This window comes from Takifugu rubripes, chromosome 8, assembly GCF_901000725.2.
Source record: "Takifugu rubripes chromosome 8, fTakRub1.2, whole genome shotgun sequence".
Lineage (NCBI taxonomy): Eukaryota > Metazoa > Chordata > Actinopteri > Tetraodontiformes > Tetraodontidae > Takifugu > Takifugu rubripes.
The window spans coordinates 11,204,744-11,229,276 of NC_042292.1; the positions used below are offsets into that span (position 1 = coordinate 11,204,744).

The 24,533-nt window shown below is 45.4% G+C and overlaps 1 protein-coding gene and 1 non-coding gene across 2 annotated transcripts in view; both read left to right on the forward strand.

Moving 5' to 3' along the window:
* Positions 1–19,414, forward strand: part of LOC101079141 (mitogen-activated protein kinase kinase kinase 11) — a 30,860-nt gene extending 11,446 nt beyond the window's left edge. The window contains exons 2-10 of the mRNA XM_011606564.2: positions 4,654–4,834; positions 6,552–6,700; positions 7,153–7,328; positions 8,145–8,388; positions 9,635–9,751; positions 11,094–11,265; positions 11,354–11,463; positions 11,613–12,230; positions 14,202–19,414. Of these exons, the coding sequence (XP_011604866.1) occupies positions 4,654–4,834; positions 6,552–6,700; positions 7,153–7,328; positions 8,145–8,388; positions 9,635–9,751; positions 11,094–11,265; positions 11,354–11,463; positions 11,613–12,230; positions 14,202–14,800 (2,366 nt within the window). The 3' untranslated portion in view covers positions 14,801–19,414. The remainder of the gene's footprint in view (positions 1–4,653; positions 4,835–6,551; positions 6,701–7,152; positions 7,329–8,144; positions 8,389–9,634; positions 9,752–11,093; positions 11,266–11,353; positions 11,464–11,612; positions 12,231–14,201) is intronic.
* A 1,548-nt stretch (positions 19,415–20,962) lies between these two features.
* On the forward strand, positions 20,963–21,034 carry trnat-cgu (transfer RNA threonine (anticodon CGU)). The gene has a single exon. It is a non-coding gene; the product is annotated as a tRNA-Thr (tRNA).
* Positions 21,035–24,533: the final 3,499 nt, after the last annotated feature.

Genomic DNA, 24,533 nt, shown 5'->3' on the forward strand with positions numbered 1-24,533 from the left:
AGGCTTACTTCCTGTTAGCCAGAGCGGATACACTTCTTTTCTATACATTTTTTTGGACCTTAAGGTAGAGTTTGGATAGTTTTTTCTGCTCATTGTTACCTGGTGATAGCAACAGAACAATGCCTCTTCCTGTTTTGGTATTTGACTGGTACTTTTCCTTTGTGGGGTAAATCAGCTTTTTACCAAATGCAGATGGGCTCCTTTTTAGTGCTTTTACTGCATAATACAATTCACCGATTTAGTTAGTTTAGCAATGACAATGATAAATACACATGCAGAACAATGGATGTATGGGCCTCTGGATCCAACCCAGTCATTCGAACACTCCTTGGCCTTGGATATGGTGCTCCTGGGTTTTAAGCTAATAAGACAGCCGTGTTAATGATTACAGCTATCACCCAGATAAACAGTGGTTAATCTGTTACTCAAGTTCAGCTCCAGTGGTTCCAGGCTGAAGAATATATTTTGCAATATTCAAACAAAGGCATCTGTTGACAGGATGCCTCCTGCTTCCTCAAAATACAAACGCCTTATGCATTTGTAATGATGTCAAAATTCTCCCAAACAAATGCATTTCCACAGATTTTTTCTTTTTCTTTTTTTTTTTTTTTTTTAAAAATGAGGTCGCTTTACACATTTAACTGCTGTGAAAACCAGGCGGACAAATGAGCTTCTGTTAGTGACTGCTGGAGAGCGTAGAGGATTGTTAATTGTTTGTTTGCACATGGTAGACATGTTCGCACCTAATTGTGTCAAATCGGAGTCCTAGATACGGGGATTTACGTTGAACTCTCGAGTCAGTCCCACGCATTTGCTGGCAGGAGTCATTTCTTCAACTGCCACACTCTTGTCTCCGAGCCACAAACAATGACAAACAGAGTGCTGTTGCTATGGCGACCAGACACATTGTTTTGGTGGTAACATTGTTGATTTCACCTCTATCAGAAAAATATGTACTCCCCGGGCAAGACTGATCTAGTCCAGATACCTTCTCTTATCCTTTGGAGCGTACTGGCTCCAGTGTTTGGCCATTATTCTGGAAAAAAACCCAAAACCCTTTAAAATGTGATACAAATTAAGAGAATGTAACCTGGTACACTAGTGCCCTAGTATCACATCTAGATTTCAGTAATTGTCTTAAATCCTGATGCCCAACCTACTCGACCTACAGCTATTATTTGTTTGTTGCTCTTTCTGTAGCTCTGGAGGTCATTGAGGATACGACCGGCTTCTTTCCCATGGTTCCTTCCAAGTCTGGAGGTATCCTGCCCAAAACTATAGCACCTCTCCTAAAATTTCTGAAGTTTGAGTGAGGTTTCGAGGATGTCGGCCTGCGTCTTGACATAACCGGGGTCAGCGGGGATTCGGACGCACACCGCGTTACAACACGCCGCCTGTGGTGCAGAAGCGCGGCTGTGATGGGAGAGAGGAGAAAAGCTGGGTCTGATCTGTGGATGTGCTCCTGCATTAGCCCGGGAAATAGAAGAATGTGGCCCTGTGTGCTAAGACTGCTAAACGGCCCATTGCCTGGATCATGTCTGTGCTCGCTTTCGCCTTATGATGTCAACACAACATGAAAATAATAATGTTTTAAATCCATGAAAATAACGTGCTAAATAAATATGCCATGCTGTAATTGCAGTGTGCTACTTCCAGTTTAGTAATGAGGGATGTTTAAGTCATTTTTTTATGTAACATAGCATCATTTCTTCTTTTATTGGTGACTCTGGTTTAATCATAACAGTTTGAGACATGTGTTGCATATAGTTGGGGTTATGTGCATATTGAGAGGTTGATGAAGTACGTGGATTATACGATACTTTGGTGTTTGTGGCTTCTCTTTGGGTCTAAATATGCCTAAAATGCAAATCATCACCTAAATGTGACTCTTAATAACACACTTAAAATGATAGAATATCTCAACGACTGACATTTAGATAGATTGCCCAGCTGTTCCCAAGATGCTCTACTCCTCCATCGTCCCTTCCTAAACGTGTGTGTGCCCACCATTATCTATAATTGTGTGGCAGAGGCCAGCACTCAGTGGTCACCATACAAGCTCTCTCTGTCTTCCTCTCTTAGCACTCTACATTCTGGCACAGTCACAAGCTTCTCAGAACAACAAAATCAGGCTTCTTATTTGTCTTCCTGGCAAAGTTGTTTTCTCTAGGCTTTTGGCAGCTTTTTCTGTTTTCTTTTGTTCGTGACTGTCCCAAGGTGGAAGTTGTTACGAACAAGATACAGATATGTAATTTAGTCCCCTTATTTACTTTTGATAACAATAATTCTTTGTTATAAGTGAAATCAGAGAAGTGGAGGGTTCAAAACGCGGGTGGAGGTGCCAGGACCCCTTCAAATCACTGCCGAAGTACCCTTGAGCTGTGTACCTTACTCCAAATGTGCTTTTTGAGCACTGTTCCAAACCCCTTGCATACGTGGTCCAGTGGTGTACCTGCCTTCACCTGCGCACAGATGGGGTAGACGTCAGCATCCTCCCCGTGTCCCCTCAAGGGAAAAAAAAGAAGTGTAGCTCTGATTTGCTGTCTGTTCCATTTATCCTGCATACTCTCAACTTTATAAGTTCATTATACTTTGATCATGTCGAACTCCACAGAAGATGCCATGTTAAACTTTAATTTGACGTTTGACCTTCTAGAAGTTGGGGTTAAGCGTTAAAATTTCCATCGGACAACACGTTCACATGCGCAGTTTAGTCAATCTTTGCTTAAAATTAGACTTTGACGTCTCGTCCCAGTTTAAATGCAATGGAGGAAAATCAAATAACTGGTGGGAGCATGTCCTCCTCAACACTAGGTGGCGACGTGTGTCGTCTCAGCAAGGGAATTTTGGACCTCTTTCAGGGTGACTTAGTAAACAGATGGTGTCAGGTGGCAGACCGGTGTTTCCGAAGAACAGGAAGATGGATAATCCTACAGCTTTGTACATCTTATACATAACGTATGCATCGGTTATTGTGCAGATGCTGCACGCCAGCCTTCTTCTGTGACCCGCTTACTTGAATGGATTTGTTCCGGGGTCAAATGCCAGCTGTTGTCAATCATGCGATTCAACTCCGATGAAGGCGTACACATTCCGGAGCATCCAGTTATAGGCTGTCAAAGCTAATAATCTAATTTTTCTAATATCCTGTAAACCGACTTATTGAGCCTTGTCAAGTAAGTTGTCAGAGTTGAAAAAAACATGGAATTTGGGTGGAAAAGATTGATAATATTATGGTATTTAATTCACTTCCATAGCCCTTCAATAAATAATGAAATCCTAATGTTTTTTTTTTTTTTTTTTAATCTGTCAACAACTTAGTAGCTAAGTTTGCCACTCGTTATATTAAAGAGAACCAAACTTGCTGTATAGCTGCAGTGGAAAGTGTGTTGAAATCGTCCTGCGAGCACATCTCTAAAAAGTCTCCCCTGTCCTTTCCAGCGCTCACACACAGCAGACAACACATTCGCTTGTGATGCATTCCTTTGTGACGTCAAACGCGCTGCCTCTGGGCTACGAGCACAGCACAGGATGTCTGTGAGAGGGACCGGGCCAGAGACAACAAAGAGAACCAGAGCAGAGATCATTCTTATGGGGAGACAAAGATAAAACGCCATTTTCGTGGCGAGAGAAAAGCGAGATTTTTAAGGAATGCAAACAAGTAAACTTTGTTGGGAACAGTGGAAAGTTGCTCAAAGAGGCGCGATTCTCACTTCCCTATAATATATCGAAGTTTTTTTGTGGCCTGTCTGCGTTTGATGGACGGCGTTGCTTTGTGATGCCTGATCCCCCTGTGAAGGGACAGAGAGCCTGATCACACATGCAGACATGTGATACAGAGTCACACAACAAAACCCTCCCTCCACGTTGCTCAACAATGGGTTCTGACCAGAAAACTGGTCAGCTCATTTCTAAATGTTTGCATTTCAAGTTTAAACTCTAATCTTTACAAAACAGGTCCAATATAAGACAGAAGTGGCTGTGACTCCTGTCATGTTTTTAGTCCTGTACAAGGGTCGAAGCTGCTGCCCCGACAAATACCAAACATCCTATGGACCACAACACTCCGTCCGTCCGTCCGTCCGTCCGTCCATCCACCCATCCATCTGTCCATCCACACATCCACCCATCCATCCATGCATGCATCCATCCATCCATCCATCCACACATCCATCCACACATCCATCCATCCATCCATGCATCCATTCATCCATCCATCCACCCATCTATTCATCCGTCCATCCATCCATCCACACATCCATCCATCCACACACCCATCCACGCATCCATCCATCCACGCATCCATCCATGCATCCATTCATCCATCCATCCATCCGTCCATCCATCCATCCACACATCCATCCATCCACACACCCATCCACGCATCCATCCATCCACGCATCCATCCATCCACGCATCCATCCATGCATCCATCCATCCATCACCATCCATCTATGCATGCATGCATCCATCCATCCACACATCCATCCATCCATCCATCCACGCATCCATCACCATCCATCCACCCATCCATCCATCCACACATCCACACATCCATCCATCCACGCATCCATCCATCCATCCTTCCACCGTATTGTTGAAACTAAATAATGAATCACGAATCCTAACAACGTCCATCGTTCTTTCCTGCAGTCCTCCTGGCCGAAGCCATCGAGAATGATTGCATGGAAGACTTGACGCTCAAGATCACCGACTTCGGCCTGGCGAGAGAGTGGCACAAAACCACCAAGATGAGCACAGCGGGTACCTACGCCTGGATGGCCCCCGAGGTCATTAAGTCCTCCACGTTTTCGAAAGGAAGTGACGTCTGGAGGTAATTGTGCACGCACGCACGCACGCGCACGTGTGTAGAACTCAATAAAACAAAAGAGTTACCAGAGGCTTTATTAAATAATGGGTAATAATTAAATAATAATCAATAATTGGTTGGTAACATCAGTGTCCTTGTGTTCCACACTGTTTTAACACATAGCTGTGAGTTGCCATAGCAACCATGAGATTACATAACTGCATAAAGCACCATACAGCGTAAGGTAAGATGATGGCCACGTGACACCAGTAGAAGCGATGGGTTCCAGTAAACCCAGGCATGTGGCGGCATCTTGGCAACGAGCTGCTCGGTGCACCAAACTTTCCCGTAAACAAAGATTTATTATAATTGTGCAAACGTTGACAAAGATGATAAAGAAAAATCCTAATAACACCGGTGGCTTTGCCGGATTATTGCAGTTCTGACTTTAATTTCAACCCTCAAGATTTAGACCATTACATCCATCTTTGATTCTTCCGAACCCCTGCAGAGCTTATGAGGAAGCAATTCATGTGTGCTATTACAGAGAGCATCTTTAGCGTATCCCTGGGAACATCTCAAATCCTCCTGCGATGGTACGAGCTACGTAGCGTATTTTCTGGTACACTGAAGAATCCAATTTAGTCAGCGTGTGATTTTTCTTTTTTTTTTCTGCCCCTGTCCTAATGGGCTCAGCGCCATGTCAATATCTTTGAGATATCTTCTAAAACTCTTGGTGTCTTGGCCACAACAGACCCACACAAGCTCATTTACAACAATCTCGCCACGATCTGGACAGCAGCAGAACGAGCCAGTAGTGGGTTGGCAGGCAGGCGCACGCAGAGATGATGACCGCCTCGAGGCGAGCCGCCATGCAGGGTTTCTGCATATTCACGGCGTGTGGAAGTTGTAATTAAAGACTAAAATAAAAAAAGGGCTGCGTCCTGCATTCTCCACTTATCAAGCCTCCGCAGTGCATTCGCTGAGGTCCAGGCTGGAGCTAATTGATGGTGTGGGAGATCCAAGTTCTGCACCATACTTCATCTTCTGAGAACAGCGGGCTGCTCCGTTTCTGTGGGCTGACGACTCCTATGTGTGTCTGTTTTCTTTGTGTTTGTGCCAGCTTTAAATAGATCACTTTATATCGGGTTGGAAATGCTAAAAACATCTGAAAAATCTATACTAACTTCCACCTCGGGACGGTAGCACATACAATAAAATGGGGGGGCGGGGCCCAAACAAAAACAACTTTGGCAGTAAGACAAATAAGAGGCCACTCACTGATCCTTTCAGCAGAAAATCAACTTTTGTATCGAGCCGAGTCATTACCTCCATTTCCCTGCAGGCTTTGGAGAGGAGATGTTTGCGCTGTGCGCTAGGCATTAGCATTTCGGCCGCTGACAGGTGAAGAGAAGAACACTGATTATCTCTTCTATGTGTCACCTGGGACAAACGGGGACAAACTCTTTTTACTCTTCAAAGCTGGTGTGATGGGGGCTGGAACAGAGGTGAACCAACGGAGGGTGACCAAGGCCCAGTGGGGAGCGAGGACCGGCCTGGGTGGTCCGGTTAAACGGACGAGCTGCTGTAGCTCAAATTGCCAAAGAAGCTAAAGCCGATTGGGAGAGATCTGATGTTTTGTTCTGGAACTACTGGAAGCCACTGTAGAGGTCACGTTTCACCCCAAAAATGGGGAGAAACGAAAGTCGCCTCGAAAATAAATTCTGGTGTTCTCCTCCAGCTATGGCGTCCTGCTCTGGGAGCTGCTCACCGGCGAGGCTCCGTACAAAGGGATCGACGGCCTGGCCGTGGCCTACGGGGTTGCCGTCAACAAGCTGACTCTGCCCATCCCTTCCACGTGCCCCGAGCCGTTTGCTCAGCTCATGGCAGGTAGGACCTGTGAGCAGAGGCCACGTAAGGCGACGCACCGTAGAGCTGGGTTAAGACGCGTGAGAGTATTCTTGCATGAGAACAAAATTGTTTCCATTTCCCTAAAGCTGAGCCGGAGTTGAGAAAACGGCTTCCTGTACAGTGTAAGAAACATGGCCCTGGAGGGGAAGTGTTTTTTATGCTAGCTTGTGCAATATATTTTTACCCATGTGTACTCTTCCCTTTTTCAAAATGACAAATAAATCGCTTTGGCCAGATTATTTACTTTACGTCCGCTTTAAAATACAGCCGATGTTTACATCGTTGACCCTTAAACCAGGCAACTGTGACGGCGTTTGGCTTTATTCAGTCGGCCTCGTTTCAGGTGCCGCGGTTCACAATCGCCTTTGTCAAGCACTGTATTCCACTCCTCTGTAGCAACGCTCGTTTGTGTGTGTGTGTGTGTGTGACAGAGTGCTGGGACCAGGACCCTCACCGCAGACCTAATTTCAGCTCCATCCTCGCTCAGCTGACAACCCTGGAGAGGCAGGTGAAGGAAGAGATGCCGCAGGACTCCTTCCACTCGCTGCAGGAGGACTGGAAGTTGGAGATTCAAGACATGTTTGATGAACTTCGGGCAAAAGAGAAGGTAAAAAAAAAAAGCCTTTGCATTTTGACGTGTATTCAAAACGCAAAGCTGATGTTGGTTTATGATATTATTTAGTTATTTTTTCAGGAGAATGTTGTTTAGATATGTGAATGTTGCATTCATCACTGCTCTTGACAATTGCACTGGGTTTTAGCTCCTTTAGCCCTTTATAATTCTTGAATTGTTGATATGCTGGATATTGAAAATGTTTTATCAAGGCATCCTCCTGTGTGCTTTTATGCTACTCAAGGTTGCTATTTAGAAGGCTTATTCATTGGAAACATCCAGTACTGCTAGCAGCAAAATAATCAATCCAATCCCGTCTTTTAGCAGGGTTGCGGGTAATAACCTAATGCTAACAATAACAATAACAATAACAATAGTACACCATATATGGTAGTGTTTATTATCCGGTACGGATAAAAATAAAATGCAAAAAAATAATTGAATATTGTGAAGAAGCAGTGATCTTTCCAGGTTTGCTGGTATCTTAAAAAAGCTGATCCAAACCTGAACCTAGAAAAGAGAGCAAGAAAAAGAACAATTACCATAATGACCTCTAGGGTTGCTCGGAAATGGACGTTTCTCTATAGTCGTTGGGATATTTCTAGGAGATCAGCTGTCTGCATCAATGTACGCATCTTTTGAGATGGTGACCACCATGTTCATTTTCACAAGAGTTTTAATTAAAACTGAGAACTCGTATCTCTCCCGTTAACGATGCAATCCGCACGTTCCGCCAGAGAGGACCGGGACCTGCCGTCACTTGCTCCCGCCTCATTTTTTGTCCCGCTGCCCCCCTCTTTTCTCCTCCAGGAGCTGCGATGTCGCGAGGAGGAACTGAAGCGAGCGGCCCTGGAACAAAAGTCCCACGAAGAGTTCCTGCGGCAGCGCGAGCAGCAGCTGGCGCAGTGGGAGCAGGACGTATTCGAACGGGAACTCAGCCTCCTCATTCTGCACCTCAACCAGAACCAGGAGAAACCCAACGTCAAGAAGAGGAAGGGCACTTTCAAAAAGCACAAGCTCAAGGGCAAGAACGGCGAGATCAGCATGCCTCAAGGTCCGTGCGTCCCCTAGGATGCTGTCCACCACTGAAACGGTCCCGCTAATTCCCCCGTCGTTGCTGTCAAAGCGCTCTGAGACACAGCAGCTGGGGCGGTTTTGGCCTCAGTCACAGTCACGCTAGCGTTTCTCAACACGCGCACTTCTCGCTCCTCGTGCTCTTGCGTCATCCATCGCTGCCCAATTCTGAGTTCAAAAGCTGCCAAGTAAGCGTTTCCTGAACCTGCACTTGCTCCGCCCATTTTATTAAGTTTACATCAGATGTGGCTTGTGCGGACTTGGCCAGGTATCCCACAATGCATTTCATTCATACATATGTAGGTCGTAGTCATAAAGGTTAGCCAACATGGTAGGTTGACTTTGGACAATGTCCCTTCGGATTCCGGAATATCAACATGATTTAATCATTTCTTCCTGGAATATGATTAACATTTCCTGAAAATCCGTTTCTGTGTTATTGTGCGAACAGAGAGCCAGATAGTTTTGTCTCGACCAGCTCCAAATATCACGTCTCCAGAGATGATTTTTGCTGTAAACTGGTTGTTTATAGATTTAAGCAGCACGCGTTGAAGGAGGTGTAGGAGTCCGAGGGGAAAAAAAAAAATCTTGCTTCGAGTCAAATATAATAATATTTGATTGGGTGATATGCTTGAAATGTAAATGAAATTTAAATACAGAATTCATTTTCTGTATTTAAAACCATTTATGAAATCCAAAGGCCAAGGTGCAAGTAATGGACTGGGGGAGGGAAATTGATAATGTGTGCATATTAAATTGAGTTAATGGTTCATAATATGAGGGCATGTATTACAAACTCAAGGGAATAATTTGTTAGAAAATTTCCCTCTTGGTACACATCAGGCAGTTTGGACTAGCTCGTATTAGCAGGGATGTTTTTATCAGGCAGCCTTTATTAGAAAATGCAGTTATAGTAATGGGTTTGCCATTCCCAGATTGGTTTAAAAAAAGAATTAATTCTAAAGAGAATCATATATATATATATATATACTAACAAATCAAACCAAAAATAGGGAAGGGAAAAAAGTAGAAGTTTAGCTTGCTGTCGCTAACATACAGGAAGTCATTGAAGAGCTAACCTAACAAGCATGCTAATGTTAAATGTGCACCGATTAGTTAAAAACACAAACTGCCCCATTTATAACACAGGAAGTCATCTTAAATGTGCTCCCCACTGATTTCTGCTGCACGCCATGTTAAACTGTCTTCTGCTCTCTGCTCTGCAGATTTCATCCACAAGATCACTGTGCAGGCATCGCCAGGTCTGGAGAAGAGGCGCAACTCCCCTGATTTGGCTTTGGGATCGTCGCCGTCCTTTGGGCCACGTTTACGCGCCATTCAGCGTGAGTAATGCCACATGCGCGTGTATGTATACGCAGCATAATTTCATATGTATGTTCATGCTTCCAGAAACAATCCCAGCATTATTTTCTTTCCAAATGCTCTCCTTTAATGTGCTTCCAAACACCAACATAGTTTTGTCTTTCTTTGTTTCCATTTGGGCCCCCTCTCTCTTGTCTTTTCCCCCTCCCTGCTTTCTCTTTCACACACACACCCTTTCCCTTTTCACTGGTCTGTTCCAGCCCAAATATTATCTGACTTCCTCTCAATAGCTCAGCAGCTTTTTCCCCTTCTGCAGCCCCCAGTTGCAGTACCTCAAATGCGGCGATGGGGGGCTCCGTTGAGCTTTGTTACTCAGGAGAAACGGAGCAGGAGATTTCTGTGCATGGAGCGGTGGTGTTTACTGAATTAAAAATAAGCGGGGAGGGATTTTTTGCTCCAGCAGAAAGGGGGAGAGAAGGGGTGTAGCTGCAGCTGCAAATAGAGGCAGAGAAACCCACAGGAAAAATATAGAAAAGCACACCACAAAAAGATTGTTTACACAAAACAGACCACAAGACGTTGCCGTAAAAGCATGGGATAAGGTTTGCTTTCTAAACTCACGAGGTCCTATAAGCAGCATAATTCTACGTAGCAGCGACCCACTTTATGTCCGGCACATAATAATTCATTCTGAAGCGAGGTGCCTGGAATCTCAGCCCATCTCTTTGGACTGACCGTGTGATCGTAAGCAGCTCTGACAGGCTCAGATTTGTACTACGGCCCAGTGGTAAAATGAAAATAAAAGTTCTTTTTCAGCTGAGACTGTCTCAGGTGAGCAGAATGAGGGGGATGGCAGAACCTACACAGAGTGAAATTAAGCAAGACGATATGGCTCTGGAAGGTTACAATGGCGTCCACTCCTGCTTCTTGTGACCCACTGACGGATGCATTGAGGGGTTCCTTCTGTGCTTTTTGAATGTGCGACAGAGTGAGGAGACTAGCACGTATTATGGCACATATTATGGGGTGTGAAGACCTTCCTGTATAGCAGTCACACACTGGGATGCCAGAGTGTGCTTCCGTTCTGCGAACAATAGGCGAGTGAAACACCTTTTTGGAAGACTTGTCCTCCTCCTGGCGTTCTGAACGTCTCCTTCCACACACTCTCTGCTCTGTGAGGCAGATATAGAAGGAATCAATCTGGACCTAAACGTTTCGGGAATATCGAGGAAATATCTGCAGGGCTTCCATGTTTCGTGTTACTGTTAAATAAGTAATCACTTGTGCTTTGAATTGTGTGATTTCACGAGTCCTACTTATTATGTACGTCTGCGGTTTCTTCTTTCCCATTTCCACTTGCAGTGAGTCCGAGTGACAACAGCAAGAGCTTTGGCTTGATCCCGGTCTGGGCCCTAGAGGCGCCTTCTCACAAACAAGCTAACGGAGACCTGAGACTGGGCCCCCATTGGAGACCCCAGAGCCCCAAAAGTCCCAAAAGCCCTAAAGTGCTGCGTCTCAGTCCCCAGGAAAGTGGGTAGGTTTGCGCTCGTGTTCGCATCGACTTTGGCGGAGGCGGATTTGAAATCTTTCCGTTTAACGGTCGGATGTTTTGCCGCTTTCAGTTTGTCGATGAGGGCCAAGCTCCTGGAGACGCACAGCAGCGAGAACGGAGAATCCAACGATGATTTTGAGGAATACAGGCCCTCCACTCCCACGCCCCCTGCTCAGAACGGTACCCCACTCACGGCCCCACTCACGGCCCCACTTCCATTAGTCACTAGCATGAATGTAAATTCTGAATAAATGGAAATGAATAATCAAACCTCTTCCCCCTCCATTCTCTCTGGGTAATAGATGCAGACGTTTTTCCCTCTTTTCCAGGCTTCTGGGTGAAGGACAGCCTGCGACTCCCTCTGTCTCAGCGAGACTCGGGCAGCGAAGAAGGCGGCTCCTCTCCCGCCGGCTCCCCGAGGCCGGAGAGGGGGTCCCTCGGTGGCGTCGTTAGGAGCACCCACCGCGCCCTGCTCGGCAGCGGCTCCCTCTTGGCGTCCGTAGGATTAGGTCGCTGCCTGGATATTCCCCCGAGGGTGCCCCCTCGAACTAACGCCTCTTTCCTCGGTGACCGCACTCCTTCTGAACCGGAGATTTGTCCCACTAAGCCCGTTATTCCAGACCCCCCAGTCGTGGATGACCTCATCACTTTCTCCACCTCCGAGCTGCTCCCGAGATCTTTCTTGGATTTACCTCTCCAGTACCAAGACATCAAGCCGTTGCCCCTGACGCCGCCTCCACCCATCCCCCGTGAGAGGAGCGGTCACCGAATGCAACAGCCACTGCACAGTCCGCAGAGCCCCAGGACACCCCCGCGCCACGGCAGGGGCAGCCCCGCGGAGCGGGCCCCCACCACCACATCCACCAACGGGGAGCTGGACTTTGAGGCGTGGGCGCATCGCGCTGAGAGGAGGAGGTCCAGCCAAGGCCTGCACGGCTCTCAGCTAGGTCCGATGTTTTCTTTTTACTACTCAAATTACCTTATTTCGCCTTTGTCACGACTGGAGTTGTCCTTCAGATAGAGGTCGTACCATGAGGTCGTACCATGAGGTCGTACAGTCGGCGTGTCCATTTGTCCTTCAGATAGAGGTCGTACCATGAGGTCATACAGTCGGCGTGTCCATTTGTCCTTCAGATAGAGGTCGTACCATGAGGTCATACAGTCGGCGTGTCCATTTGTCCTTCAGATAGAGGTCGTACCATGAGGTCGTACAGTCGGCGTGTCCATTTGTCCTTCACGGTCTCTCAAATGTCTGGAAACAAATGGAGACTCTGTACTTTGACCCTCTGGGGTCGAGGGACCAGGATCTCACCTTTATGATTCACCTTTAACATCGTTTTAGCCTTGTTTTGGTTCCCCCAACAGTCCTTCACGCCCTTTTAAAGAAACATTTGGGCCTATTCACACGAGAGACATTATACACGATACAATTTATCTGATAACTAAGATGTCAAATTGAATGAATTTTATTATTCAATTGTTATTATTCAATTATATTATGTTATTAGCAGTTTCTTTCCAACAGCTCGTTCACTTTTTCTGCCTTCACAAAGGGTCTTGAACAGGGTCTTGAACAGGGTCTTGAACAGGGTCTTGAACAGGGTCTTGAACAGGGTCTTGGGGAGCCCGTCCTCCAAAACTGGATCCAGTCGTTGCACCGCGGCGGGACAACCGACAGTTCTCTCTGAGTCGTTGTCGTCCTCTTTTCTGCACAATCTTTTCCCAGGAACAACGATCCAGCGTTGCAGGAGCCTTTTCATTCCCATCAAAGCTTTGCACCGCATCATTTGCATATCGCTGCTAACAGCTGGCCCTCTGTATTTCACCGCTAATACATGTCCAGCAAAGCTAGCGCTCAGCCCTCTGTTGTGTTCCCCTGTTTCAAGTAGGACTTCTCTTTTCTTTCAGGGTTTTGGGGGCGTACGCAAAACCTTCGGCAGCTCCGCCGCGGCGACACACGTGCGCCGCGCGCGCGAGCGTTGGGCTTAAATAGCCTTGGCTGTTTATTTCAAGCACGGATAGATGCTAATTTAGGAGTTTGATTTTTGACATGAATAAATCGGGCACCCACGACGCAGGAAAGTGGATCCCATTCAGAGCAGAATTCCCATTACCTGCCTGCCTCAACGTTGCAATTTCCAGTTTTTGTGTTTCCTGTTCAAGGTTGAATTCTGTGCCAAATCCAAATTTCTCAATTTTTCTTTCCTCCCAAACTCTCGTTTTTTTCGGAGTGAAAACCCTCCGCTCTCTGCAGGACTCCGACTGTCCATAAAAGCTCCGAGAAGCACAATAAAGTGTTCCAACCGCTCCGCTGGCAGCGAGGGGCCGGACGGCTCCACTGTCCACAACTGTCTCGTCCCATCGCTGATGCAGCCTTTAATATTGTTAGATGTCATGTAGTAAGTGCAGCCTGTCAAACATTTTGGGCAATTTCGGCTGGATTCTCTGCCCCCCTCCCCCCCCCCCAGAGCCTAACATTCATCCTTTAGAAATTCTGACAAAGTTCTGAGCTTTAGGAAGTAGGCTGGTTGATCATTTTAAGTGCAGCAGCCAGAGGCCTGTGCTGATGTTTCCCACTTATATCTGGTTCTACGTCCTAAACCCAGCATTTCCGAGGCAGGTACCAAGCAGACCCGGGTTGACGCGCTGCCACTCTTTTATTGGCTCAGTTGCTCGGACGGTTCGTTCCCAAAGCTCAGGAACAACCGTGTTGGTCTAAATGAATCTTTTCAGGAGGGTTTATTGAGCTCGGTTTAAGGGTTTCCTTTGTTTGCTTCGCATCACTTTTTTATAACGACATCACCATTGTGGGACTTTGGTCATTCTCTTTATTTTCTAACGATCTCATGGATCGTCGTTTGTAATTGGCGCTTGTGCTTGGAACCCCTCTATAACGCCGGTTCTGTCTCTGTCTCCAGCTTTGGACCTGCCGCTCTACAAAGACCTGCAGGACTTGGAGGAAAAGTCGGTTTCCTATCCTCTGCACCCCAACCCCGCTCTGTGGAGTCCCAAGGCCGGCCGCCTGGAGGTCAGCGTCATCCCCCGTCCTCGCCCGTCTCCGGTCCGGCCTCGCATCGACCCTTGGAGTTTCATCTCAGCCGGCGGCGGGAGCTCAGGCTCCGGCCGCGGCCTGAAGCGCTCGGACAGCAGCCTGCTGGGCTACCAGCCGTCGCCCACCAACCCCTTTCACAACTGCGACCCCTTTCCTTCGCCCGACTGTGACCCGTTCGCCCTCAAGGCGGACCCGTCGAGCAGCTCAGACACAGGATCCGCCTTCGACCCCTTCCTGGCCCCTTTCCCCACCTCCCGATCAGCACCTTGCTCCACCAACGGCTCGCCCACCCTCCCATCCATCAGGATAGCCCCCCTCAACCCCGCCGACTCCCCCTTCATCGACCTGGGCTGGGCGGCCTGCAGCAAACCCCTGGATGGCACCAAAGAGAGAGCCCACCCCCGCAGGACTCTGGGGCTCAAGCCTTTCAAACCCCCGACCCAGCTGAGAGACGACAGGTTCTAAGGAACCCCGTTTTGTGACGCACTACTAGGAACTGGATTTGTGAAAAACTGCACGGCCATCTTTGAAGCCACCGTGGGAAGTCTCCCATCAGTGGTTGTCGGGTGTCTGTGCACCTCCTGCTGCTCTGGAAATCAGGAAGCGTCAAGGATTTTTGGACCGCTGCCACCAAACAAGCAGTTTTTCCTTCTCTCGGAATCTCAATTACTCTGGAAGACCGCTGCACCCCCCCCCCCCCATCGTCAGATTGTTAGACTACTCGTACCACTTGCTTTTTTACCCCTTGAAGCATGGTGACAATGCAGAGTTGGCCGAGGCAACTTGCACAGCTTTATCCGCCTCTCGCTCTCTGCAGCAAACGGAACGCTTCGCCACGATTAACGAGTGCCTCGTTGAAGCGCTTTTAATATGTTTCTCTGCGAGGATCCTTGATCGGGTCATCGGGTGGAAAAGGACAAAAAAACCGCTCCAAATTTGGCTTAAATTTGAAAACCCAGTCGCTCAATGTAAAGGAAATGTCCATGTGTCGGCCCGACTCGTTTGTCTGGCTAAAGCTCGTTTTCTGCTACATTATAGCAAAGGCACCAGATCCTCCGTATGGATCTAGACAGGAGCAGGAACCAGACATTCCATAACGTTGCAGTCACAATTGGGAGGAATTGACAGGGATTATACAGGTTCCTTTGGGTGTAGCCGGCACAGGAAACAAGATGGGCGGGAAGCCTTCAACATTCCCTTCATATGCCAAAGAATGCCAGGATGATGCTATAAGTACCCTCTCAATGCATTTATGCAGGCAAGTTGATTTAAGTGCCATATGGGTGGTTTGTGACACTGGATCGCTCACAGATAATTGAGAAAATCACACAGAACCACTGAAAGGTTTTAGCATGAGCTTTTTTTGCTAGTCGTTTCATATAAAATGTGGGATTCTTCCCCTAAATAACCTCAAAGTGATGCAAATATGCAAATCCTTGTGTGCTTAGGACAAGTCAGACTATTAGCTGTGCAGTGGTGCAGCGTCTCAGGCTGCACCAGCAACTCTTATCTCCCTGTTTTTGAACAAACACGTTCATTCAGCGTCGTTCGTCCGTTCTTGATTCTTCAGCGATGAGTTTCAGAGGGTCAGCAGAGCCACACAAAGCAGCCACAAAATCTGTTTTTTAAAAGAAATATAACTATGGTAACACTAAGCTAATAATAAAAGTACTGGTTCAAATCTGCTTTGTGATCACAAACTTTTTAAGGGCAAGTGGATTCGGATGGATTATGTTAGCGTTGGCATAGCTAGCCTTTTCCCTCCTGTTATGCCAGAGTAGGCTAGCGGAAGTGACCGTGGGCTGTCTTTTCTTTGACTGCCTCTTAATCTCGTCTCTTTTTTAGAGTTCTTTAAAACGATTCACCATGATTTGGAATGCCTTTATAAACAATGACGTTGAAAAATCGATATCAATACAGTGCACTAAAGCAAGGTCTAATATGAAATATGAAATCTCTTTTTTAATTTGTATCTTAAAGTGACAAAAGACTAATTATAGTTGAAGCATTATGGAGCGTAACCACCAATTAAGCTAATCTCTTCTGCGAGCCACTGGAAGACAACAGCGTTGTTGTTCAGGTAAAGGGTTGAAACCTTTTCTCAGAAGGAAAACAACGCAAGATTAGCCTAATAATCTGACTGACAAACACAGAGGGCTAATGATAACTAGCCTCTTGATGATGGGAGAAAGCAAGCGCGTACGTATTAATACACGTCCATGTGCCCTGAGTTAGATTATTGCCTTCCTCCCAAATGTTGCCTCTTCTGTGCTACTTTATGCAGGAGACTTGAAAGAATCTCGAACCCTCTTTTCCTAAAACCGTCTGCTTTTTCTCTCCAAACATTTCAAGGACGATTTGGCCTGAAGCTGAGGATTTTCAAACTCTGTTTTAGTCAGGTTTTTATTTATTGCACAAACAAAAAAGCCCCGACATTCTTTTCCCCAAACTCTCATCTAATTATTAACAGATTACATAATCCAGGATGCAATAACTAGCAGCTTTGATGTCTGCTTTGATTTAAACGCTCTTTAAACGCTAGCAAAAGCACAGGGACTTCCTGCCGTGTTTGTGTCCCCTTGGCGTTTTACGGATGTGGCATTTGGCAAGTTATTGCTTTGTCAAATTAGTAAAACCCACAATGCAATGGGAGTGATCATCATCAGGCCTAGATCACAGCTGGCAAGACTCTTCCAGATGACGGCAACAGAGATGATTGAAACATCTGGCAGATTATTGCAGTCGTGTTTTCTTTGAGTCCGTCAAGTGTCTGATTCAACTTGACACTCGCGGCTCATCTGTTTGTCGGCTCCACTCCACATTCTAATTTTCCTTCCCTATTTGATCTTCAAAAGGGCACCCTTTTTTATTTTTATGCAGCTAGCTAGCAGGCTATGTAGCAATTGGATATATTAAACAAACAACATCCTTCTTTAGCCAAATGCTAAATCTCTGAACTGTAGTTCAATAGCTGAGGGAATAAAAAGAAAACTTGGGGGAATTCCTTTAGTGGTCACCCAGTTTTTTTGGCTTCGGCTGTCACATTTAGGAACTACATCTGCCCCTTCTTTGCATTAGCTGAGAACTCGCGCTAATGCTAACACTCTGCTGTCCGTCACCACAGATTCGACAGAGATGCTCACCAGTCACTTTCAGACTGAGCAAAAGCTCCATCCAAGGTTTAACTAAAAAAGCACTGGGCGAGAACATTTGCCCTCCACTGTTTTGTAACAGGCCAAGAGCAAAATGATCAAATATCACCACCGACTGGGCGGACGTTGCACATTTCCCAGTGATCTGGACAGCAGCACTTCTCAGCATGAGGTTTGATACGATTTTCAGTCACCATCTGCTGTCCTTTTTTGTAACAGTGAAAGCTGCAGTAATTGGGCCTCATGTATATGAGCTCATTAAGTCAAGGACCCCCACTCACACCCACTTCCACTCAACACCCCCGTGATCTGGATTATTGCTCTGTCTAGCTATTGACACCCAATTACCTTGGGATCTCCCCAGAATGGGCGCCGTCCGTAGGTTTATTTCTGAGGGTAAAATGATTTTGGCAGCACACAAATGGCCGAGTAAACAGCTCACATCTCCTAAGTGTCGAGAATTAATCGCTGATGCACCAACGTTGCAGGAAAATGTTGAGCGGCTTATAGATATTAGAATTCATCTCACGTCATTGATATTAGCATTTGAACAGAATGGCTAACATTTGCATGACCTACCTCGTGACTGCATCCCATAATTTAACACCCTCGTCCCTCCGTACCCCAGTGGCTGGAGTTGATGACCATCAAAGATTTGTTTTCTTCATTATATTTTTGGCAACTAGCTAATGCAGTATAATAGGTTATTTCCAAATCTGGTAGAAGCAGCGGTTATTCCTTTAATTCAAGGCATTATGGGATAGGCTGCCCTCAGCACTGACATTTCAGCCTTTTCTGGCATTTGGATCGGCCACAACATTGCAAAGATTATCCTTAATCACCAATTATGCCAATATAAAATCTAAAGGTTGCTGCCAACTTGTCCCTGTACAGTCGTGGTTTTTCTTCCTCTTCTTGCACGTTTCTTAAAACTCGCCCGGCTTTATTTTTGTTAAGAAAATTTAGGACAGAGCAAAACTCTTCAAAGCAGATGTGAACCAACACCCTGCACCCCCAGCTTAAGTAGATGAACTCTAAATGACCCATATAGGCAGTTTGAAATGGCTCGGATGGTCCAAATCCTGCTGACACACTGGTAAAACCTCTCCATACTCTTAATTCTTTCCTCTTGACGGTTTCCAACTACATTTAAAAAAAAAAAAAAAAAAAAAAGACGTCTTAAGCTTTATGTAAGCGGATATTTATAAATGGGCATCTTTTATTTGTTTTTACACACTGGAACACTCCCTGTTTTGGAGATGGCCACAGACGCAGTCTACTTTAAGATGATGGAACTCAATGCAAATGAAGCATTTAATAAGTTTTCACTGGAGTATTTAAGTTGTATGTCTGGGTGCTTCACATGGAACTTTACATTCTGGAAAACAAACAAACAAACAAGCAAATCAACCAGCTCTTACTGTAAACTGTAGCAAAATAAGAAAGACCCAATCATAAACAAAAATTGTCTAGTTTTTTAGTTTTTTAAGTGCATTAAACTGCTACAGATATAAGGACTTTCTCAGTGACACTTTGCGTATTTGCCCCTGTTGTTGTCGATTCATTTCCGTGTCTTTTCTTTTGCGTGCTAGTGAAACCCAGTGGATGTGACGGCACCGTGGTCCCGTTGCTCCGGCAACCGTGGCGACACCGCTCTCAGAACGGCCCCTGTTTTACGCCGGTTCGGGAGGTTTTGTGCTGTCACGAGACTTTGAAAAAGTTATTATTGTTTCAATTTCTTTTGAAATCTCACACTGGGCTGGGCCTGTTCAACTGTTTTTATTGTCATGTGTCGAGAGGATTGTTTCTGTGTACACTATGTGAAAAAGTTTTTATTTCTCGTGGCTATTATGAGTTTTAACCTGTGGGAAACAAACGTAAAAAAAAAAGCTCAAGAGATGAGACCAAATAAAAGTTAACAATGTTACCCCGGTGTGACCTCATTCTTGGCCCTGGTGATTGTGATCGAACACTGATTTATATTTTATTGCATTGGTTCAGCTCGTTGCCATGTCAGACGCCGTGCTTGGCTCGTTCTTTCATTAGATGGACCCATTTATCTGACCGTAAAGATGTGATCGTTATCCGGTTTCTGGAGTGATCGGATAATGCACATGATCGTGTAAATAGTATAATGTGAGGTGCTCGTGGCGGTTATTTAATTTGGAGAAATCAGATTAAAAAGCCAAGATTTCTCCCCAAATTCCAATGTATCTGTGCGTGTCTGCCTGATAATCCATCTTGGAATGGTGAAAAAGCAACCTATAAAACAATAAACAACAAAGGTGTAGCATCCATGTTGGCTAACCTTGTAAATCTTATATCCCTACCTATGCACGTAGTCCAAAAATACATATGCAACACGTATAGTTTGCTAAAAATACTAACAAAAATAAAGCTGAAAGTAGTAAGTCTCCTTTGCTCCAAACCTCAAAGATTAAATCTCCAAGGAGATGAAACCAGTCACCTTGATGGGCTGGAAATATTCAGTAAAAGGATGAGCAAGTGCAGAGAACCGTTCCCCTTCTGTCTGCTCAGAGAAAGCTGGTGTTGCAGTGGTGACAGATGCAGGCGGGTGGCAGACGACACCCGCTGTGCTTTACTCTCTCCACAAACAGGAGTTTTTCCTTTCCCCCCTCCACTGCGTGCAACTTACCTTCTGAAAAGAAACAGGAAATGATGGAATTTAGCGAAGAAAATGTGGGATCTGGTGTTGAAATGTGGCAATTCTTATTGTTAAATGATACAATGCTTGTAGATGAATTACTCCTGTATATGCCACCAGAAAATTACTTTTATCCACTGTAACTCAACAGTGTGCAGCTTCTACTCACTAATTAATGCTACTATAAAACAGTGCTTATTTAATAGAGTAAAGGCATAATTAATCATGACTGAAATAAACATGTGCAAGTGGTTGCAACCTTTCAAGCTGACAGGCCAAATTTGTATCTGAATTTCTGCCAGACACGGGTCACCGTGTCTGAGGGAAAACAATACAAAGAATGGGGGGAAATGTGGCAGAGAGGGTGTGTGTGTGTGTTTGTGTGTGTTCATCAATGCCTGCAGCCAAGTGTTTAGCGATGAATGCGGAATCGGCAGCATCAGCAAGGCCATGACGCAGAAAAGTATCCGCAACGACTGACCCAACTCCACCCTGGCGAAAGTCTCCCAGGCTCTTGTTGCCATGGACACTGAATAAAAGCCTGGACTGTTGGCACAGCTCTGCAGTGCTTTCACGCCGACTACATTGTGCGGTTTCGTAGCTTAACATAAAAAAATATATACCTCCTTTTCCCAACCAGCCATCAGCAGGAGGATCCCCCTCCATGTTTCTTCTAGTTAAAAGGGACTTTTTCTTGGGCTGTTAATGTGCATGTTAGACTTAGCAGACACTTCTGTGGGTCAAAACAGTGTACACACGCCAGGTTTATATTTGTAATGTTCTCTCTACTTACAGAAAGATCAGAAGGCAGGTGTGGTGGCCAAGTGGTAAGGCGTTGGTCTCGTAAACCAAAGATCATGGGTTCAATCCCCATCCATACCTTGAATGGAAACTTCGCTATTTATGGAACATGGTTTGATGCCCTTACATCCTCCAGTGGCAGCATGAGTGTCATATCAATGACCCAGTAGCTGTAATGTTAGTATGACAGCCATAGAGGTAAAACCTTTTTATTGGAGGCAAATCCACTACTTTTCTACTCAACAGCCTCCCATACATGAGCTGGTTCCACAGCAGAGAAGCCTGATAGCTAAAACCATTTCTGCATAGCACTCCTAGCCTACCTTATGGTTCCACATCTGCGTGTCCTGCTCTGGGTTTGGTTCGGGAATCCATCATCCGCAACCCCTTGGATACTTCATGGTTGGACTTCTGCCAGGAAGCTCCACAACCACCTGGAATCTGTTGAAGATCTCTGAACAACCTGTTATCTCGGTATTGATACCACGTTTGCTCCCGATAGGTCAGGTTAAATTTTTCCTCGTTTTCGCCCCTCTCACGGCTTCTCTGTCATGAACATCTTAACTTCAGATGTTCTAGTAAGAACTTCAGTAATCAAATCTGGCTTTCATTAGTCAAGCTCCTCAGTTCCCCAGCACAACGGGTGCTTATAGACATTAATGAAGCGTGACAATTAGGTTCTTTCTGTCACCCTGAGTTTCCCAACCCAGAAGCCTTTGAAGTGAGACAATTTGTAAGACAGGTAAGCAAAAATAATAATAAAATGGAGCATTGATTAAACCTGATATGGCAGTCCTGATGCCACTTTCCATGTTTATTGTTTAATAATCCTGTAAAAACTATAAATCTTATGGGCACTGTTAATATCAGTCATCTAAAACGGGTTATTACACAGCTTTTCCAATGGTCCGAAATCCCCTCAAAATTTTTGGCGTTTTATTTATCTTTTAAATCAAACAGATCAAATGTGTATATGATCTTTAATTAAAGGGCATGGGTGAAGTACGTGCTCGGAAAATCCCTCCGCTCCGGGATTGTTTACAGCTTGTTTATCGATGTGACCAGCGCTTTGTAAGCCTTCTCACCGTTCCCTGTCCTGTTCGATCTCTCGCTTCCCAATTCGTGATCCGCATACTACATTACCCAGTGTGCATCACTACGCGCCACACACCTGTCCCTCACGAGACGGTCGCTCGTTAGGAGTTCTCGCGAGTCGAGTGTTCAAGAAAAGGAGAGCTTGCGAGAGTTGAACGTGAACGTCAACGTGAGTCGACGGTGGGTTGATTTCGTGTTTGAAACAGATGGTTAGTGAACATAGTCACAAATGTTAGCGTGGCCCCAAAGGGGCCAGAAGAGAACCCGGACCGGTGACATTGAAGTGGACATGCGAAGACAGACATATGTTTTCGCTAATTTTAAAAGTGAAGAGCAGCCAGCTAGCAGTAGCGCTTCTGCTATCACGGGTGGCTTCTGATTCACCTGTTGCCAGTGATGTCAACAGTAACCCCATAGAACAGGGGTGGGCAACCAGTCAGAGCCTCAGAGCCACATTTTCACTGTGTTACCGCAAAGAGCCACATCATGCACATGGGCACACATGAACATCACCTCATCCCTTCCTCTCTCTCTCTCTCACACACACACACACACACAGACCTCTGCTTTGCCAGATTGATTGTAAATGTCACACACCAACATGATAATGACAGAATTTGAATACAGACCACGGGTCAGTCATTTTCAACAATGAACATTGTGTGCACTGCCACACACACACACACAAACTCTCAATTCAACTAAGTCCACAAACAAAAATATAATAATTAAAATATCTTTTTTTCTCTTACTATGCATGTTGCTTAGAGGGACTTCTGGCATTCCTTGCTTTGAACAATCCTCTTCAAATCTGGCTTGTATTCAGTTGCTGCCACGCAGTCAGAACAGATCGATGCTTTGGTTTCACGTGTTTTAGGGTAGAAAACAGACTCGCAAACGTATGTTGACCCAAATATTGACAGTATCTTAAGCGCAGCCCGTTTGACATTGGGCTATTTTTCCATTGGCACACTTTTCCAGAACTCAGTGGCCCCTTCCCTTAAAGCAGGTTTCAGTTGGTGCTCCTCACGAAGATTGATCATCTCCAACTCAGCTGCAGCCTCACCTGTGACTAGCGGGGCTTTCAAACACATTAAAAGGGGCAGCGAGGAATGCAATCTGTGCCCTTTTCATTTGTAGATCACGGAACCGGGTCACGAAGCTTTCGTGCATTTTTTCCTGCCATTTTGAAGGCGAACTTGACACTAATGGTTTACTCAAAAGATCTCGTCCCTACTGAGAAACGTTGCGCTATTTTCATCTAACGCGCATGCGCTTTTGGCGAACGTACCGTATTGAACTCGTGCGAAGCGAACAAGCACATTAAAAAAACACAAACCCAAACTTCGATATGAACGTTAGAGCCGCATGAAACCAATCAAAGAGCCGCGGGTTGGCCAGGCCTGCCATAGAACTAGAATGGAGAGTCTGCTGGTCAAAGAACCAAATTAGGCATTTTTGTCCCGTAATGAGTGGTTTAAATGTAGAGACAAAGGTCTCTGCAAGGTTTGTGCCAATGTTAACTTGCTACCCAAGCACACCAGGGACTGAGTTTGTCAAGTGAGTGGAGTGGATCTCTACATTTGGAGCTGACAAGGCAAAACAACTTCTGCATTTGCAGAAAAGGATTAAAGAACACAGATTTTACGTTGCACATAAAAGCAGCACAGAGAAAAGGTTACAGTGTTGTGCAGCATACAGAATTATCTTGACAATAGAAAGAAATGCGAGAATGTGTTTCAATGATTTACTTGTCGCATGCATAGCTTACTCCTCCAGTTTTCTCCGTGTCTGGTCTCCATCTGAACCGTATGAGCCAATTACTGAGGACAGTCCCACCTGAAGACCTCCCTTGGGCCAATATCCATATGAAAAGAAACAATTTGTATGGAAACAATTTTCTTTTCAAAACTCCCCATCATGTTCAATTTTGTGAACATATCACTTAATTATGTTCTGATACTGACCACCCAGCCCCCATTTTACCCACCAACAGTTGAATATGGGGAGTACCTGCAATTTTTTTAACACTTAAAGTATTGCACACGACACAACAATTTTTTATTATTTAAAAAAAAAAATTTTTTTTTTTAGAAATGGTGACACTGGTGAGATCTGGTGGGATCACGAGTTCTGCGAGCTGCTTAGGTCCTGTGGAGAAGAGATTCCCAGATTCCGGGTTCTGTACTGGACACAGTTGTGCTACCAGCCTGGGACGGCCTGAGTGGCCTTATTATGAAGTTGGCAAATAAATCGTTAGGCCCTGCTGAACGCGCCATAGAACATTTCCAAATGAAACCACTGACTGAAAATGTTACTATTAAAGACAATATAGTCTTAGTTTATGCCTTTTGAAACAAAGCTACGTAATTTGAGACACAAAGGAACACTATTTGCAAAGAGAAATTTATTTTCTAAAAAATCTTTGGAAGAGTTTTTCGGGAATTACTACTTCACTTAGTAGCCCGGAGCAACAAATTAGTCA